The sequence below is a fragment of the Drosophila novamexicana genome, unplaced genomic scaffold (genome assembly GCF_003285875.2).
Source record: "Drosophila novamexicana strain 15010-1031.04,08,12 unplaced genomic scaffold, DnovRS2.1 tig00000512-arrow-arrow-pilon, whole genome shotgun sequence".
NCBI lineage: Eukaryota > Metazoa > Arthropoda > Insecta > Diptera > Drosophilidae > Drosophila > Drosophila novamexicana.
The window spans coordinates 858,421-878,124 of NW_020824809.1; the positions used below are offsets into that span (position 1 = coordinate 858,421).

At 40.3% G+C, this 19,704-nt stretch overlaps 2 protein-coding genes across 3 annotated transcripts in view; one reads left to right on the forward strand and one right to left on the reverse strand.

Annotated features, from left to right (window-relative positions):
- The window catches only part of LOC115761826 (tissue inhibitor of metalloproteinase), a 12,615-nt gene extending 1,130 nt beyond the window's left edge, over positions 1-11,485 (forward strand). Inside the window, exons 2-5 of one of the 2 annotated variants that reach the window (XM_030703766.1) lie at positions 10,318-10,529; positions 10,631-10,716; positions 10,789-11,007; positions 11,088-11,282. In XM_030703766.1, coding sequence (XP_030559626.1) covers positions 10,397-10,529; positions 10,631-10,716; positions 10,789-11,007; positions 11,088-11,282 — 633 coding nt within the window. In that variant the 5' untranslated portion in view covers positions 10,318-10,396. Of the gene's footprint in view, positions 1-10,317; positions 10,530-10,630; positions 10,717-10,788; positions 11,008-11,087 lie in introns of those variants that run through there. The other variant, XM_030703768.1, reaches the window with a different exon arrangement.
- LOC115761829 (synapsin) overlaps positions 1-16,202 on the reverse strand; it is a 27,129-nt gene extending 10,927 nt beyond the window's left edge. Inside the window, 7 exon segments of the mRNA XM_030703771.1 lie at positions 11,479-11,583; positions 11,667-11,810; positions 13,090-13,161; positions 13,232-13,395; positions 13,885-14,228; positions 14,539-14,615; positions 16,110-16,202. Of these exon segments, the coding sequence (XP_030559631.1) occupies positions 11,479-11,583; positions 11,667-11,810; positions 13,090-13,161; positions 13,232-13,395; positions 13,885-14,107 (708 nt within the window). The 5' untranslated portion in view covers positions 14,108-14,228; positions 14,539-14,615; positions 16,110-16,202.
- Between the last annotated feature and the right edge of the window lie 3,502 nt (positions 16,203-19,704).

Consider the following 19,704-nt stretch of genomic DNA (forward strand, 5'->3'; position numbering starts at 1 on the left):
CATTTTAATATTTTGCTATACTTTGTATTTATTCTTGGAATTGTATTCATGTAGCTCGCCCGATTTTTCATATATTGTGCCAATATATACACATCTGTTGACTTATATTTACATTTTTTCGGCGAAAGCAATTTTCTTAAGCGGCAGCTGTCTTGTTTTGTATTTCCGCCACAAAACTTGGGATTTAGGCCATACTAAATTTAATTCGTGTAAAATATACAGGAAAATACCTAGCAATTGAATTCCATAAGGTCAAGCGAATTTCCGCCTTATCAAAATCAAATAAGTCAAGGGACTAGGCTTACAGTCAGTGTGTTTAGAAACTTTCACAAAATATAAGAAGATGAATCGTGCCGAAATCGGGTTAAGTTAAATTTCACTTTTGTTGCAATTGTTCGGAATGGAAAAGGTTCGATTTTTAGTCCTTGAGCAGACGATGACTCCCGTGCTTTTGTGTGATAAACTTCCCATAAATAGTTTCTTGAAAAATTATTAATTAGCAATCGTAAATGTTCAGAAAACTGCCATTGTTCATAAGGAAATACATTTTCTAAAAAGTGTTTCCTATTAGGTTTTCACAAATTTTTGTTATTCATTAATAGATGGATACATATATCATATAAATATATACATGTACATATACAGAGAGACATATATTTGGGCACGAAAATGTGAATATTTTAAATAAAATGAAATGGCAGGAATATTCGATAGATGCTTTCACTGATATTTTTAAGATACATACTAAGCTGACCACAACTACAACGGCAAAATTCTACTCGAATAAATAGAATATTTTGATATCATTAAAAAATATTGAAGTTGACTTAGTCTAAGTGGGAATAAACTTTAACGAACTGAAGAGCAGGCTTAATTATTCTTTTATTATTTTTATTACTGAGTCAGTTGTTGCATTGTTTATCAAGCTTTTAACACGCCGAACACAATTCTTCTGCACATCGTTCAGTGTCAATTTTTTGGACACTGCACTCAGGTTCGAAAAGTCAGTAAAGTCTTTAAGGCATTTCGCCTTATACAGGGAATGATTGTTTATTATTTTACACTTGTTTGACTTTTGGCACAAGTCTGCGGCGTTGGCGACACACCCACAGCCAGTTTCGGGATTATCTGTCAGACATTCGGGTGGGTGTTGTTGGTATTGCCTGGGCAGGGGGGGAACAAGCAGGCGACCACCAGAAATCCATTAATAATTTTCTTGTGCGGCTTTGCAATTAAATATTATTGTACAATTAAAACGAAATGCTAAAGACAGCGCGACAAAGACAACCAAACCATTTATAAAGTTCGTTCGTGTAAATTTCAGACTTGCAAAATTTATTGACAATGATTTTTGTTTTTGCTGTCTGCTCTGCTGCTCATTTGTTCCCACTTCGCATTGGGCTGAAATTGGGTATGGATATGGTTATGGTATGGGAATGGGATGGGGATGGGATGGGTCTACACGGTCTGTTTGGTTTCTGTGTGGGCCAAAGGCGTGCAAATTGACGTCGCCAGCGTTTGTCAATTTGCCTGATTGTCTGTCAGTTTTTAAATTTATTAAACAAGATCTGTCAAAGCGCAAATTTACGAATGAATATGGAATTTTTATTTGAACATTTACGCAGAGCAGAACGAGCATTAAGACACTTCAATAACTCAAATGATAATTTGATGCGTTCTTTAAGAATTCCCAAAGGCTGAGTAATTTTCATAAATGCTGACAGAGGAACTCACAATTTTCAAAATTTTTAGCTTTAGTTGCCAAAAATAAAAATAATAGTAAAAACGAAGCCGTAAGCTTCAATTATTTTGATTTTATAGAATTTCGAATAGTATAAGTAAACTATGCAAAAGCATTTTCTGTTCAAAGAAAACCCCAAATGTAAGACGATTTTATCTTTTTAATTGAAATTCAATGGTTTTCAATTTTCATATCGAATCAAAGCATGACATGGATAATAGTATTGTTAATACTTATTGTAGATCTTGACTTAATTCATTAGTAATGATTCTTAGCCAAAACATATTAACTAATGAGATTTGCTTCAATTGCAAATTGGTTTAACTTTCCTGTACAAATAATGGAAAATATATTTAAATTAAAGGCAAAACAACTTAAATTCTGAATCTTTTCAAAGTTATGTTGATATTATTTATTAATATTTATTACTTGTCATTAGTGCTGCCGAGTAAAATGTGCTTTTATTAAATCAATTAAATTCTTCAAAATTCCGACATGAATATGTGCCAATTTCACGACACACTGCCTTCCATTGTTGTCTGTGCTTTGATTTCATTTTAGTAAAAAATATATAAATTTACCAGCAACATACATATGTGCATATATGCACACATTAATATCAAGAAGAAAACAGTTCTTTTGGGTACCAACATGCAGAAATGTATATTTTTATGACCTGCGATTGCAATGTGAGGCAAACTTATGTATGCCCCAGGCAAAGGCATCCATTTGGCTGGTCAAGTTTTATTTGTTCTTGGTGAACATTAGCATTTTGAATTGAATTCCTTGTTACGCATCCTGGCAAGCCTCGGGGTGCTGCGTTTTGTTTACTTTCCCAAGCCGCCGGCTCGAAATAATTTGTGTCATAATCACCGAACGAAACATTTTGATTTTTTGAAACAACAGCAGTGCAAATATGTTGAATATTGATTATTCAATGGGGAACGTCGAACGTGACGAACGCCGACACTTTAAAAACTGTGGCAATTTCACATTTTGTTTATTTACCTACCCGAAACAATCGAGCGTATTGAGTGGCCAAATATGAGAAATGCGTAAGATTTATTTTCGGCATTATGATGCCAGCATGCAAGCCACTGCAGGCTCGCTCGTATGTGGAGAATGTCTGTGTGCATAGAGAGCGTATGTATCCATATTAGGAGCAACTGCGTACACATTCACTTGAAGTTAATGATCCATTGAGCTTGAAGCAGCCAAATTTCATGTAAGGGCTGAACTGTACCGATTCGAGCCCGATATTTAATATATATTTGTCAAGCAAACATAAAACTCGACCCAAGCCGAAACCCAAAGCGAACCATATAATCTTATACCCTGGACGCATAGAATATGGTTTAAAATGATATAATATGCATCAACAAAAGAGAGCTAGAGACTTGATTCTCCTATACTAAACGCAGGATGAGTTCAGATTTCATTTTATCGATAGCTAGTCCCATTTTCATAATATCTACAACAGTCGATATTAGGAATTGATTTTATAAGCTAAACTCAGAAAGTAGAAGAGCTAGGCCACCAAATGTAGCATTTATCGATCGAATAGAATATTACGCTTAGGTTCCATATTTGGAGTCTTCAAATTTTCATATGTATTTTAAGAATGTTATGATATTTACTATAGTTTAGAATAGTATGCAACCATCTGTCTTGATGGATAACGAAAAAATAAACAGACAGCATTTAATAAGTATTAGTTTCAAGTGAAATTTAGTTGCAGGTAAACCAATTAAGAGGCTCTAGGCGACAGTTTCCGTTTAACCCTTTTTGAAAATGATTCAAATCTTCAGCTATTAAATCAAGGCTGCACACATATGCAAAACCAAGTTCACGATTCGAAGCTAAAGCTGGAGAGCTGGTTCGCACCGTAAACTAAACCAAACACAACTTTTTTGGGCGCTTGCAGTTGTGGTCAAACATAATTGTAACGACTTTTGAACCGGCACATGACTGGGTTTTGGCAGCGATTTTCAAATAAATGACAGTTGCGAGCGCTTTGTACTGGCGCCGCCTTGTCAAGATCACGTCACGCTAGAATGGAGCCGTCAAGCTCGGATGCAGTTGCAGTTGCAGCTGCTACTGCTGCCGTTGTTGTTGTTGCTGTTGGTAATGCGTCAGTCGCAGTCAAAATTCAATTAGCAAACGAGGACTGACATTAACATGTCTTATCAGCTAGGCATTTATACTAACTAACAGGTGTCTATCTGTCTATCTGAATGCCTGAAGTCAATCGCGAGAGTAAAACGTTTATGTATTTGGCAATCACACGATTCGTAGCAGCAACCACATTTGCATGTCAAAGTTCAGCTGAGAAACGGCTTGCCAATGAACATTAATCAAAGTAAACATATTTTGCTTGGCCAGTCAGGGCCACGGTTTCGGGCTCGGGCATCATTGATCATGCTGATTATGGCGTTGTCGATCGTGACTTTGATATTTTCCTTTAATTTTCTTTCATTGTGCTCACGCTGCAAGCGGAAAAGCCGCCACAGACAAAAAGGTCGCCAGTGGGCAAAGAAAGTTTCCAGCTTGTTATGGATGTCTCCAAAAAACACCAAAACAGATAAAAAAAAAAGTAGGAGCTTATAGTTTTGGCGTGGAAACTGCGTTGCACTTTGCTTATCAGCTGTGGCTATACAAATATTTGATTTGGTAAATGGAAAGCAAACACTTCGCGGGGTAAATGCAAATACTACAAATTGCATTTAATGAAAAGATACAAAATGCCGATAAGACTTCCTTTTTAGTGCGAAAAGTGTGTGCAGTCATGGACATATTAATAAAGCTGGCACACTATCAACCCATATACCTATATACATATATTTGCATCATATTCCGACTTAAATCTGGCATGCGACACAAATGAATTCTAATTTATTACATTTTACATTTAGACATGTATTTGTGGATTCATCATGTTGCTCAGTCCCTTTATCAATCAAACCTCAATATAACTTCTTATGAAATTATTTACTCAGCAACGTAGAGTGATTAATTCGAAAATGGTTAATTTATAAGAAACAGAATTGTTTAAGCTTTTTACATATATATTTCAATAGTTATTTTTGTAAACTAATTAAATATGTAAATTATGATGTGCAAAATGTAGTTTTTTCGATTGCAGAAATCATTTTGAGTAATTCTTGGAGATCTTATAATACTTATAAGGGACGGAGGAGGCATTTACTGCAGAAGTTTTTTACGATTAAGATACAAATTTGTTGTACCGACCGATATATATATACATATATATGCCTTTATTTATACATCTGCTCGGCCCCAAAAACGAATTGTTTAGAAAGTCAATCAGCAATAAAAGTCAAACAAATGAGAATTGTCACAAAGCGCAAAGCCGAAAAGTAAATGACCGCTGTGGCAAAAACAACAATAAAAATAAATATAAATAAAAACAAGCAAGAGTGCTCTAGTCGGGAGGGCCCGACTAGGGGTTACCCGCACATTCTACCAACCCCAAATTCAGCTATAAAACGAAGGATTCTTGATCTTATCTTATCTTTTCTTTTTTTTTTTTTTTGCTTAAAATGTATATATATTTTATTATTAACAAGATCACTACTACCTAATATTGGCAGCTTAAGCTAGTTATATACTTATATGGTTATAAATAAGATTTCAATAAAGATTTTTATCTGGTCAAATTGTCGATTTTCGGAAAAAAGAAAACTCGTACGGGGCGGGCATTAGAAAGACCTAGCTATTAGATATTCTGAGAGACATATGGGCGGACAGACGAATAGACTCAAGGTCACGGCTGGATCGCAAGCATATATAATACTTTATGGGGTCAGAGATGTTTTCTTCTTGTTCCTATTACATAATACCAGTATACCCTTTTACCCATGTTCAATGAGTGCAGGGTATAAAATCAAATGTTAAAAAAAAAACAAATTAAATATTTCGGGCTTTTTATTTCCCTCGATTGTGATTCGATTTTATGTGCATTGATTTTTGAGGCGCGAAAAGTGGTGTTGTCTGGCATAAAGACCACATTGTCGGAACTATTTAGTTGCCCCGAGCTCGTGTTGCATGCCGCCATCAAGCGGCAGAGGTCGAGTGATTGTGTGCCGCAAATGGCGCAACATGTCAATATTTTGTATGCCATGCATTATGCAGGCATTAGCGGCGTTTTATGACTCAATTAAGTGGCCGTAAAACAAAGTTGTGCAGCTCTATTAACAGACCAGTTTAATGGCCTGCTACCGAGCCGACCAGCCAGCCGATAACCAGAAGCCCACTAATTATGCGGCTTTTCTCTGGAAGCCGCTTGGCTCAGCATCCAAGTCCAACCAAAGCAAAAAACCAAAAGCCCAATCGCAACGCTTGAAGGCGGTTTGCGGCGACGTTTTTTTTTGCCTCTCTTTTAGCCCTGTTCAGTCCTTTTTGCTGTTTACCTTTTTGGTTTTCCGTCTTTTCAATCCCCAGTTTCAGTCACCCAGTTACCCAGTTACTCATTTACCTGGAAAGCCGCTGTCTGGGCAAGTGTTAATAATCTTTGTAAATAATAACACAATTTGTGGCTCTATTATACGATTGTGAAGGGTATCATGACGCAGTCACTAAATATGTTACGCATAGAAGGAGACACCTTCGTTTTCATAGTATATTCAGTCGATTTAACCATGTCCTTCTGTGCGTCTCTCTGTTTTTCCGCTAAAAGCTATCATCATCAACATTTTTTTCGGTCTTTCTGATTTTGGTAGCATGTTATGTAAGTGTCATGCGATCTATCAAAACTAAACGCTTAAACATCGGACTAATATATCATATAGCTACGGAGCGTTTTGTGTGGAAAAGCGTTCTGCTTTTCAAGATATATTCGGCAAACTCAGCAGTTACGAGCTTCCCAATGTCTTCCCAATATCTGGATAACCGTAATCCCTTTGTCTACAAGGGTATTTAATCTTCGTTTCGTTCTCTGTTGTATTTCGCATGAATTCAACTGCAACACAAAACATGCTGCGCCGCACTGTCACGTTGTTTGTGCTTGCGGGTATTACAAGTATTTAAATAAACATGCATTTGTATATCTAAGAGTATAAGTCCTTTGCTAAAAAATTGAATTATTGCATATGATAAGCATTAAATTCCCACAATATGATAAGTTAATGCAGCTGGCAGTCCAAAAATATTACCGTATTATGATAAAATAAAACAAGTCTACAATGAGAGTATATTATCTTATATTTAATTATTCTTTGGAAATGCATTTAAATAAATAACAGCTAATCGCTTTCAACTCAACTGTTTCGTTTCTGGAATTACGCTCTTTTAACTGTTACTCGAATCTTGGGTTAAACAAGTTGCACAATATCACAACAAGCCAAAACAAGTAAGAGGTTCTAGACGGGAGCTCCCAACTAGGGGATACGCTGAACCCTCTTGTACATGTCAAGTTTGGTGACTCTAGCTCTTATTATTTACCAAAATTGCCCAAAAAACAGGATATCGATATCGATTTTTATCGATTGCTTGGAAACGGAGTAAGTTATCGATTATCGGAAACAAACTCAATCTGCGCAGGCACTAGGAGCACCTACATCTAAAATTTCAAGTCTCTAGCTCCTATAGGTTCTGAGATCCTTGCGGTCATACATACGGACGGCTAGATCGACTCGGCTATTGATGCTGATCAAGAATATATTATATATATATATATATATATATATATGGGGTCGGAGAAGCTTCCTTCTGCCTGTTACAACATTTGAAGTTTGCACAAATACAATATACCCTTGTACCCATTTTTAATGGGTTCAGGGTATAAAAAAAAGTATTTGGCTCAAATAGCGTTAATTTAAATTAAATTGATTGAATGACAGATTGTGATACGAAGATTAAGCCAAACAAATTCAATTTAAAATTTAACAAAAAATGGGTGCAACCCAAAATCCAAATTGTTGAGAGGAAACTTTTGTTATTTTGGCCAAAATGTGACACACCTGGTCCCTACCAACCGCAAACCGAATCGCACAAAATGTAATATTTGAAAACTTTCACATTTAATGCTTAAGTTTCTTTGCCAAAGCGAGCTTATCGTAATAAGAAATACTAAACACATAATCGCATGCATCTGCATATGGCACACCACATTTGGTATGCACCCAACATTGGGTTACTTTCGGCTTTAGATTTAAGAGTTTGGAGTCTATTTGGACGAACGAATCGGCTTTTCCATCAGTTGCTTAGTACAAACTCAACGACAGTACATATAAGGTATTTAAAAGTATAAATATGTGTTCACCAATTCTCGTGTATCTGCAGTCTCAAGATGTCAGTATCTAATCTCGATTTTGATTGCAATCGTTTATCTCCCCATCAACCCCATGACACCAATCTGATATATGTCATATGAGCACCAGTTGCTTTAGTTGGGGCACTTTCTTTCACAGAATGTGATGCTCTCCCCGCGCCGCTCTGTTTGCAGTTGTTGCTGGTCTCGTTTAAATGGGCTAAGGGCAAAGTGGAAATCAATGCTAATTAAAGTCATGTCGATATTTGACTATACACATTCATACGTTTCGAAACTTTTGTTGGCGGCCCGCATAGCATAGTGACAGTCAGATGCTGAAGCCGACTGCCGTCTGTTTCAGTGTCAAATGTCAACTTCCATGCTGATGACGATAGAACAACAACAGCAACAACAACGTCAGCAACAACAGCAACAACAAGTGTGGCAATTAGACGACTCTCAAAGTGACGTCAAAGCAACAGCCCATAAGTGTTTATGCATACACAATTATGTGTGTATGCATATGACTCTGTGTGTGTGTGTGTGTGTGTGTGCGTGTGTATGCAGTGGTGCTATGATATATAACATTTAATTGACACATGTATAGCTTGTCAACAAAACACCGCTGCCTCTGGCATCGATAGTCCACCTCAGCCCCGTATCCCCACGCACCTTCCCCCATCAGCACTAGCTTTGGCGTTGACATGCCGCCAACGCCTGCTGGTTGCTGCCCCCGACTGCTCGTTGGGGCCAACTTTAAATTATGCCTGCGTGATATATGGGTACGCTAATTGTGGCTGCTGATGGCGAAGGGTGGGAGCTGCTATCGTGGAAAACTAAACGAATGGAAATCGTGCGAATTTGCAGCGAGTGTAAAAAGTTTTTCTTGTTTTCTATTGGTTTTCCAGTCGATTTAGTTGCTAAACGCTGTTGACGTTACGAATGTGTGCGTGCCAGTTTTGTGTTCGCTTATTTGTTGTCTTGTTGGCTGTTTGTTAAACAAATCCACGCCGTTAATTGCCAGCCAAAGTGTCAAATGCAGACCGACAAGACACAACAGCCCAACAAAACAAAACAATACAAAACAAGACAAAACAAATGTGCAGTGAAGCCAGGCAAACTGAAAGGAAACTTTCCTCATGAAGAATTCCAAGAACATAAAGATATTACGACACAGATCTAGATTTGACAAGCTTCTACTCCAGCAGCGCTCTTCAGTTGGCCCATTAGGGCCGAGGCGTCTGCTCGTCTAGCTGCCACTTTGGACTGCCACTTAATAAATAGTTTGATGCATTATTCTTGCTTGCATTCAATCAATAAGGCAATCGACTGTGCATCCCCTCTTTACTGCTGGCTCCGCCGTCGTCTTTCTCCCTGCTCAGTTGTTTTCCTAGTGGCTTTTCCGCAAAATGCTTTTAATTCAATTTTATTTCAATTTAATTGCCACATTGCCTTTGCCGCTGCCGCTGCTGCTGCTGCTGGTGCTGCCTTTGCTTTTGCCTTTGCCTGGCATAGCCATTGCATATGTTGTCTATATGGGCCTGCCTATCTCTGTCGATCAGTTCGACACGATGACTGGGACCTGGAAATGGGACTGCGACTGCGACTGCAAATGCGAGTTCGACTGACTGGACTGATTATTTCGCCCCGCTCTTGATATTATACAATATTTTTGCGTTGATATATATGCACGGCAGCAGCTTTTCAATGGATTTCGACTTCTTTGGCTCAAGTTTTCTATGAATTTCCCATAAACAATACTAAATGGAATGGCTGGCATGCATTTGGCGGCAATTGAACTACTTTTTGAATAGTTTTCCAATGCGATTTATGCGTGCAGCTCATGCAGGGGCATCCGAATCGATTGCACAACACGAGAATAACATTAAATTGAATTCGAATGACCATTAAAATATATGCGAGCTGTTCAAATAGATAATAAAGCAGCTTTTGTTGAGTGCACTTTATAAAGTGGCTGCTAAAGTAAATGTAACCCACAACAAACAATGCGAACACAGCAACCTCTTGCCCACTTGATAATGATGCGTGCCACAGGCGAGACGCATTGACAGTATTAATTACTTGGACACTGGGGCGTATGCGTAATATGTGACACTTGACAGCGCCTTGATGGATGCATGATTGGGTGATGGGTGGCAGCACGTTTAACAGATAAGCCTATAGCATAAGTAAGGCAGAGTTAATGCAGCGTTGACGAGTGACCTTCAGCAGCGGCTTTGGGTTACCGCAAGCAGTAAATCGTCATAAAAATAAAATGCAATCATACACATTTCCCATTGCCTTACAGACCCGCACACGTTTTCTTATTGGTTTGGGTGTTAGCAAGGCGACACACACGGATTGGAGCTGCCCAGCTTGACGGCGCCATGGAATTAACAAAGCCTTTCAGTTTATTGGCGCTCGCACTGTTCGCAGTGCTGGCGTTTTATGGCCGCTCCGCAGATGCCTGTATGTGCATGCCCTCGCATCCACAGACGCATTACTGCACTGCTGATTATGGTGAGTAGAAATGAGAAGCAATGGGGTGTTAAGTGCTATGTGTAAAGGATGTTCACATATCCTTGGAGAATTCTATTAAAATGCCAGCATTTCCTTGACAGTTGTGCAGCTGCGCGTTCTGCGCAAGTCGAATTCCATCGAGCCGGGCAAAACCACCTTCAAGGTGCACATAAAGCGCACCTATAAGGTAAGCACTCGGCACTCGTGGCCCTGCCCCTATATCATTCCTCAACAGACGAATCGTTTTTCTTTCGCCTAGGCCACACCGGAAGCGCGCAGAATGCTGCGTGACGGTCGTCTGTCCACGCCCAATAATGACGCGATGTGCGGAATTCAGCTGGACATTGGCAAGGTGTACATTATAGCTGGACGCATGCCCCAGCTAAATCTGTGCAGCTACTACAAGGAATACACTAAGATGACAATCAGCGAGCGCCACGGCTTCAGCGGCGCCTACGGCTTGGCCTGCAACTGCACGGTAAGTGTGCTTCAGCCAGCATGTGCCCCAATCAATATAGCTGCCAGCTAAAATCGAATCCTTCCCATTTGCTCGCACAGATCACCCCATGCTTTGGCATGCAGTGCCTGCGACAGCGGGAGTACGCCGACGGCTGCAAGTGGTCGCCGTACGGCAAGTGCGAGCGGGACTACTCCGCCTGCGTGCCCCACAACATCAAATCGCCGATGGGCGATATCCAGCGCTGCCGCTGGCGACGCACACAGCTCTACAAAAAGTGCCTAAGCTATCCGTAGAATATGCAAAAGGCGGCCGGAGTGCCTTCTGTTATTCTATGGTTTTTATTTAAATTTTATATTTGAGTTTTGTGTAGAGCTTTAATTTGTACGTTATGCTTAATGTGTTATTTATTAATGGACGTCTTTTAGATGTGACCACGATTCAATGTAGCTACTTAATTAGTAATTAGCTCTTAATGTTTAATACACTTACCAAATCACGCGGATTCGGGAAGAATGTTTGCTCGATCAACGGAAAGCCGTCGCGGCCCAGGCGACGCTGCAGCTGCAGCAGATGCGAGAACACCCATGGCTTGTCCTGTCCAATAACAATAACAAAGATTGCGAAAGATTGCACCATTAACACCCACAACAGGCACTCGGAAGGAGCTCTCAACTCACCTGAAACTGGTAGATGGAATGCAACGAGTTGATGCTGGGCACTCCGCCGTATTTGAGACCCAATATTGTTGATCGGTAATCGCTGGAGCCGTCACGCGGCGGCTGGCGGATCAATACGAAATCCGGGCGAAACGAGCGGGCAACCTGTATTTGTTTTGTTTTTTTTTTTTTATTTTTGTTTTGGTGTGTGATATTCCAAAGTTACATTAGAAACCAATATGAAAAGCAGAATATAATTTTGTAATTTTAGTTGACTCTTAACTAATTAGATGCAAAGTGACAAAATAAATACGAAAAACAGCCGTTTATCTCGCACTCCCTGCATTACTTGCACACATTTAATTACATTTAACCGCCCCAGACAAGCTCAGCCCAGAATTCAATGTACAATCAACATATATGCTGCTCCGTAATAATATATGACAGACAGCTCAGCCGCCAGATGCAGACGTGTTCATTTTACACACACATTTACGTAATGCATACACTTCTCCCGCACGTAACCATCGGATAATTTTATCACGTACCTCGTGCTATGCAGCAATCAAGGAATTGGCGATTTAAACGTTTCACAGCATACTTTCAGGCGGGGCCAAGAAATAACTGTGGTGAAAATGCATGCAACAGTGTCTTGGATACTTTGTCTATCGGATACAAATTCGGATAATTTTGTGTCAAATACAAACCTTGGACAAGGTTCATAACTTAGCTCATATTAGAAATATCATGCCAGAATTAGAGTGTTTGTCAAATATAACTTGAGAAAATGGATAGACTCTAAAACAACAGAATATTCAATTTAAAAGTACAGTAAGCAGTCTCTAATACATTTTTTGATTGAGCAACTATTCTGTTTGATTAGGATAATTCTATATACGTAAATACAACTGAATGCCAATCAGTTTTGAGGTACTAGAATTGGTATGTTTTAAGATAGCTTCGCAAATGAAATATGCTAACTGCTACCAAGGCAGCTCATTAGGCTAAAATTATTTTAGTCCCACTTCTACTGTGAACGACTGTCCAGCTTGAAGAGCTTAAGCTGCAAGTGCTTTGATTACTGGCCCAAGTGCAACCATAACTAAAGAGTTGTGGGATTATTTAATCACCACTATGCACACACGGACACAAGTGATGTGGAATGCTGGAAAAGTGTTGATAAACGTAGTGCTTGAGAATCCTTTGGACTGCACGTAAATTGAATGCGTGCCCGGTCGAAGCCTTGGCTTGACGACGGCAGCAAAGCACTTAAGCCACTCCAATGCGAATTAAGTTGAAATGTGAGGGCAATAAAAGCAAAAATAGCTGAACTGCAAATTAACAGACAGCTAACAGCAGAAGGGACCAGACAGGGACTATTGCCTGTGCGCAATGCACTAATTAAGAACAAACACGAAACGACCGAGAATGGGCAAAAACTCACCCGGGTGCCGCTGCGATAGGCGGCCATTGTAACAACCGGTCCGGTATCGGCGCTGGAGACCACGGTTATGTCCTGCGGATGCACAGTAGATAATACAAAAGGGCTCACAATTGTTTTAGTGTGCTGTGTGACGCAAGCTTACTCGGAACTCTGCCTGCTCGACGCGTATATCGAAATCGCCATGCAAACGTTTGCCGCGGAAGTATTTCGACCAGTCCGTGTTCTGATCATCCAGCACCAGCAGCGTGAAGTATCTGTCCTTGTTAAAGGTGGGCGCACGCTGAGTGGCACTCTGAACCGCAGCTCCTGCGTGTGGTAAAAGTTAATTGAGATAAGCAAATAATTTAATTTAAGTTTCATTCCCAGGTTCAACTCTGCAGAAGTTGTACGGGCAACTCTGAAATTCCTTTTCTCTAAAATTTCGCAAATTTCGAACCCATCTAAATGTTGACTATTACTGAAATGGTTTTCTTCTTTGATTTGGTAACTTGTAATAAACACCTAGTATTTTAATTAAGAAATAACACTACAGAGCTGAAATTTAAAAGAATATTTAGATTATAATTTATTTTCGTGAATTCTATTGAAACCCATTGAAATCAATTTAAATTGTTAATTGATATTGTTTAGATGTAATACAATTAATTGACATTGAGAGTTATTTGGAATTGAAAAAACGAAATTACGAGCTGTATGATGTCGATAACATGGAGATTATATGATACACGAAGTTCGATAAAATTGGACCCGAGAATTTGCGAAGGATTTCATGTTTTTTATTTAGCCATAACATACCCAATATGGAAGCGCCCTGATCACGTGCTGCGCCTGTTAAACTCTGCACACGCTGCAAGAGACTCTCTCGCGACTTGGCCGGGCTGGTGGGCGCGCTTACGCCTCGCGGGGGCGCTGGAGCCGCCGAAGCCGGTGCCTTGCCAGCGCCGAAGCTTAGCGACAGCTCCGGAGCTGCGCCGGCAGGCTGCGGTGGCAGTTGGCCCGGCGCCGGCGGTGGCGGCATGCTCGGCGGACCGCCGGCAACATGCGGCTTGGTTGGCTGGTCCTGTATAGGACGCGCAGCCGGCGGCAATCTATTGGGATCAACATCATCGACCTCGGAAGACAAGTCTCCCGAGCTGAATCTGCACGTGTTGCGTGGATGTGGATTAGATGTTTGTGTTGGGTGTGTGGTGTGGTTGTTGCGTGGGTTTGTTGTGGTTTTCGTTAAGTTGTTTCAAATGTGAGCCGTGGAACAAGTAGACAAGTGAAAGGTGCAGCGCAGTTAGGTGAGAGAGCAAAAGAAATAGAGGGAGAGAGAGAGAAACAGAGAAAGCGCACCATTTGCGGGGGGGAGAGAAAATAGACAAACATATGAAATCTCAAATTAGTCTCGTCCTGAACTGAAGCCCCCTCCCCGCTAAGGAAGGGGGCGTTTCCTTTTAAGGTCTTTACCTTCTCTTCAGGAAATTAACATTGGAAGTGAAGCTTGATTTAAACGATGAGAAATTCAGGGTGCTGCTTTTCGGTTCCTGTGCGGCACGCGAACGAAATAGAGAATACAATGTTATGTTTAGACCAACTTATTAGTTAAGTGCTTCGAATTTAAGGCATTCAATAAACGAATTGTTCTTGTAGTGCATAGACATTTATCGTATATCGGGGCATACACTTAGGTAGTAAGTATGTATGTGTATAATTGAATATTCAAGGCAAAACGTTCAAAGCGTTACGTAAACATAAAATGCAATAAAATACTGCTCTGACTTTAATCTGTGATCAGTAATCCGTAATTAAGGTTGGCGCCATATTTTAGTCGGCCGATTTTAGCCCGGAGAAAGTGGTCGTGCCCAATTGGCCTGAGTCTTAATTACCGTCATACTAGACGTATACTTGACGGTCACTTCGAATGAAAATTCACACAGTGAAAGATGGTAAAAATCGTAAAAAAAATATATATATATAAGAGCTGGCAATAACGATATTGCTGATGCTATTCTTAGAAAGGAACCCCAATTTCAAATTTCATATGTCATCTTGTTGAGAGAACAATTAGTAAATTTATTTAATTATTTTCGTTGCGTCGATTAGTTTTGGTCACTTACAAACTACCAACTGGTCGCGTGTTAGTAGAACATGGAATGGCAATGAAAATTTGTGAATTGAAAACTAGGTGATTTTTGCTGAGCTTGGAATGGTCGAACGGACGCAGCCAAAGTCGGGGTAAACGAAACAAAATAATCATTGAGCCGAGCAACAGCTGAATTTGAATAAAAGAAAAACACTCGTGTGCATAATGAACATAAAAACTAACTACATCGAAAAGGATATTAGCGATTACGAGCAGACTGGCAACAGGTGCCAGCCCAACTGCAACTGGCCAAGCTGTTGCCAAGGACAACTGAGGACTCTGGCTACCAAGTGCTAAGCAGCCACATTCATGGAGCCATGGGCTTGGTGCGACCCTTGTGGACTCCGCTAACGAATAAAAATCAATGAATTTCAGTGGCCCGTGCAGGGTGGTGCCTTGTTGCCCGTCAAGTATGTCAAACACTTGTAGTCAAAACGCTGCACGGCCTTCTCGTTTTGTTGGACCTCTTGTGTTATATATTTGAATGGGCTGCGCCCCTTGGGCTCAAAACACTTGAAACTTTTCAAGCTGGCATTATGAGCCAACACTTGCAGCCAGCACACGCACAACAATCAAGCTGCGCCGGGCTTGTGGGCCATTTGGGTTTATGCTTGCGACGTGTGCGCCCATAGGTAGTGCCCAAGCACTGCAAGCAAACTGTTTAAAATTGATGGCTGAGCCAAGCTTTAAAGGCAACTGAACTGAACTGATAAGCGGAATTGAAAAACTAAAAAACAGAACGGAAAAAACGGGCATACATATATGAAGCAAGGCATGGCATGATATATCTGTGCGTGTGTGTATAGCTAAATGAATAGTTGATGGTGAATGGCAGTGAGTGGCGATGGCACCGACGGCTAGCATCGAATGATATGTGAATGTGGCACTGCCTTACCGGTGGCGGGGCGCAGATTCGCCCACACCCAGCAGTTGCAATGGCGCTAATATTGACCGTGGACAACGATGGACCCGAACAGTTGGCCGGTGTTCAGTGTCGGTGGCGCAGAGCTCCTGTTCAGATGGATGCCTTGCAGCTGCGTGTTCAACTTTAAAGGTATCCGCTAAATCCTGCAATTAAAGAATAAAGAAGGTTTGTTTAACTTTGCGAAACAAATTTATTTACTCAGCGCTTGTCACAACAACTTTTGACAATGTCGCGTAGAACAAACATCTGATTGTCGAGCGAACGACAAACTTCATAGGGAAAGAAGCAGACTGCTATCTGGTCGCCAGCTCAGGACAAAATGGCAGGCGTCCCAACTGTCTGACTGCCTGTTTATCTGTCTGTCCAACTGACTGTCAGACAGTCTGTTCAACTGTGGTCGCTACTGCTGTTGCTGTTGGTATGTGCGACCAACTCGAACGATTATTATTGTTGGTTCAATGCACTCCCTGCCGCGAAATAGGACAAAGGATACAGGCAAAACTGAGAGTAAGAAAAAATATTGTAGGGGAAAATGTCGTTTTGTTACAATATGGTATACTTTTCCATACTGAAGCCTCTCTATTTAATTAAGAAAATATAAAACTTTTAATACGTTTACTGGTATCTTGTTATGTTACGTAAATTTACTTGTTGTTGGTGCAATACAGTAATTAAATTGGATTGAACAAACCTGATAAGCACTAATAAAGAAATATATGCATACAAGGCCAAGAAAACTCAAGGGCTGAAAACGGGCCGAAATCTAGACAGTTCGAACATAGAATTATAATGTCTTTCTTAATATGATCCGAACCACTTGTTTAAAAACTAAACAATTATGTAGGAAAACGTAGCCCTATGCAAAAATAATGTTAATTTGGCATATTTTAAGTAAATAAAATGCTGAAACTAAAGCTCAACCCTCAACAATCAAAAGTTGAAATCAAAGTTTGAATCTCGTGGTAAGAAGCATAAAGTCGTAAAATAAACTTACATTAATACAACCGATCAGATTAAACTGATTGATAAAAGTGTATATCATAATCGATGAAAATCGATTGAGTGTTTCGATCTTTTGGCAAAAGATAAAACAAATAACAATAATAATTGTTATTATTCAATGATAAATACTCATTTTACCAATCTTGTGTTCGTACACCCGGCCGAACGGACAAGTGCGAGGGAGATATTATGATAAAACTCCTTACAACTTTCTTTATCCTGGGCTAAAACAAGCATATCCATATACTTCATTGGAGACTTTCGTTAGTGACTACCAGGGCTTAGGAAAAGCGCGTTAACTAAGCGTACGATACTCTACTCATATTTCTAGAACAGTATTTGCCACATTAGCACAATAATAGAAAAACATTGTCAAACATACGAAATATATCTTTGTGTGAGATTAAAGCAAAAATCTCAAACCTTTAACTTAATTTGTCCCAAGGGCGTCTTTTGGTGAATCTCACAGCGCCAAGAATTGAAATTGTTACGTCGGAAAATTCAAACAAGTCATGGCATGCTGACTAAATCCACCCTCGTATTAAAGTTGTAGTTTAGAAATGTTTTACGGCTGCTCACTCAAAAACTTAAGTGAGCGTGTGCGTGCTACAAATTGACACAACGGCCTTAGACGCAATTTGGTCTGCTCTCTAGTATGTCCTTGTCAGGCTCTAATGATATGTACATAAATTGAAATTCGTTAGACAGCGAATGGGACTTGGAATTGCAAATAGCAAATTTACAGCGTCATAAAAGATGCATGAAGCTAGGATTCGGACAATGTTGGACTTGCATTTATGATATAAGCTTTCATTATGGGCTATTTAAAGCTGGCTATATTACGCATACGCCATGTAGTTCGGCAATGGCGTCACTTGGTCTGGACTGTAGCTTACTTTGTGCCACATTTGCGTGGGCGCACCAAAAACAGTTCTCTTGTGGCTTGAGTTTCAGTATGCATGGGTGGGTGCGTGTGTGTGTGTGTGTGTGTGTTTGAGAGTGCAAGTGTCGGTGCTCCTACTTGCCGCTGTGCGACATTTGCCATTTCGCCAAAATCACGCTCTTTCTCGCTTGCTCGCTCGCATCCGCACACATCCTTGAATACAAATGTCAAAGTTGACAGATGAGTGTGCCGAAAAACGGAATCAGAAAATGGCACATTTGGTGGCAAGCAAGCTGATATTGGCAATGTGTGTTTATTATTTCATTCAGTGTCTCAAATTGTTTATTGCACGCAAACTTTTGCTAAAAATACAACAACGATGAATCAGTATCTGTATCTGTAACTTTTGATTGCTTACATTACAGCTCCAAAAGCCCCCAAAGGAAACCAACAATGTTGAATTTTCGCAAAACAGAAATAGATTTTTGTATTCCCGCAAACAGTTTGTTGCATAGCCCACAATGTGGCTTGCTGTACTTGTTGTAACACTTAAATCAAAATAGTCGCCATTTGGGCAATTTTATAAAAAAAAAGCTGAATTATAAATAGCTGAAACATACACGCACAAAATCGGATACTCGGTCCTCTACATTTCCACAGCTTTCTTTAAGCCAACTGAATTCTGTGCTTCAAACAACCTTGCACCGTTTGGCCACTTAATGGGGCTAGATTGCAGCTCAGTGGTCACAAGGATCCATCAACGTCGACACGAGAATGAGCTGTGGCTTAGGAGAAGGTTTTGTGTGCCCTTAAAACAGTTCCCGAACTGATTGCACACATAACAATAGACGCAGGGACGGGTGCTCATTTTTCTACTGACTCACAAATGCAAAAGATAGAGGCAAACACCTGCAGCCATATCCAAGCCATTTTCAGGCCGCATTTCCTTTTCAGACAGCTAAGGTAGCACATTTGCTTGATTCATGAGACTTGACTTGACTTCAGTTTTCCATGAACGAGGCGTTCAATGTACCTTCAACGGTAATTAAAGCAGCATATAATAAGAAACCTCGGGAACTGACAAAAATGTGACATAAATATGACATCGCTTACGGCAGAGGTCAAAGACTCGCACGCTAACAGCAGCAAAGGAAAAAAAAACAGCCACACATTGTGGCTTAAAATACGCAGGCACATTATTTGGCACGTCCGCCCACGTGCTGTGTGTGTGTGTGTGTGTATGTTTTTGCGGGTGTGTGTGTATCTTTTATTAGCTAAATTACAAAACGCGATTCGTTGCATATTTCTGGGCTGTCTGCTATAAATACTCGTGTTCATTTGTTTACTGCTCTAATTAAAATTTGCTAACTTGCCAATTAGCACAGCATATAACAAACGCCAAAGTTATCTCCCCACTTCCACTACCCCTTTACCTTCCCCTCCCACTATGGTCAGAGTTCTGCCTCTGTTGTGGGTTTGTGGGTTAGCTGGCTGCCAAACCTCGCGCTTCAATCGTCCAGCGGTTTTTGTGTAACGTCTAATTCAATAAAGCGCTTCTGTCTCAGCCTCTGCTTCAGCCTTTGCCTGGGGTTTGTTGTTACGGCGTCTGTCTACGCTTATCACGTACACACACACACACACGCACACACATACACACAGAGTCTGACTGACTTAGTGATA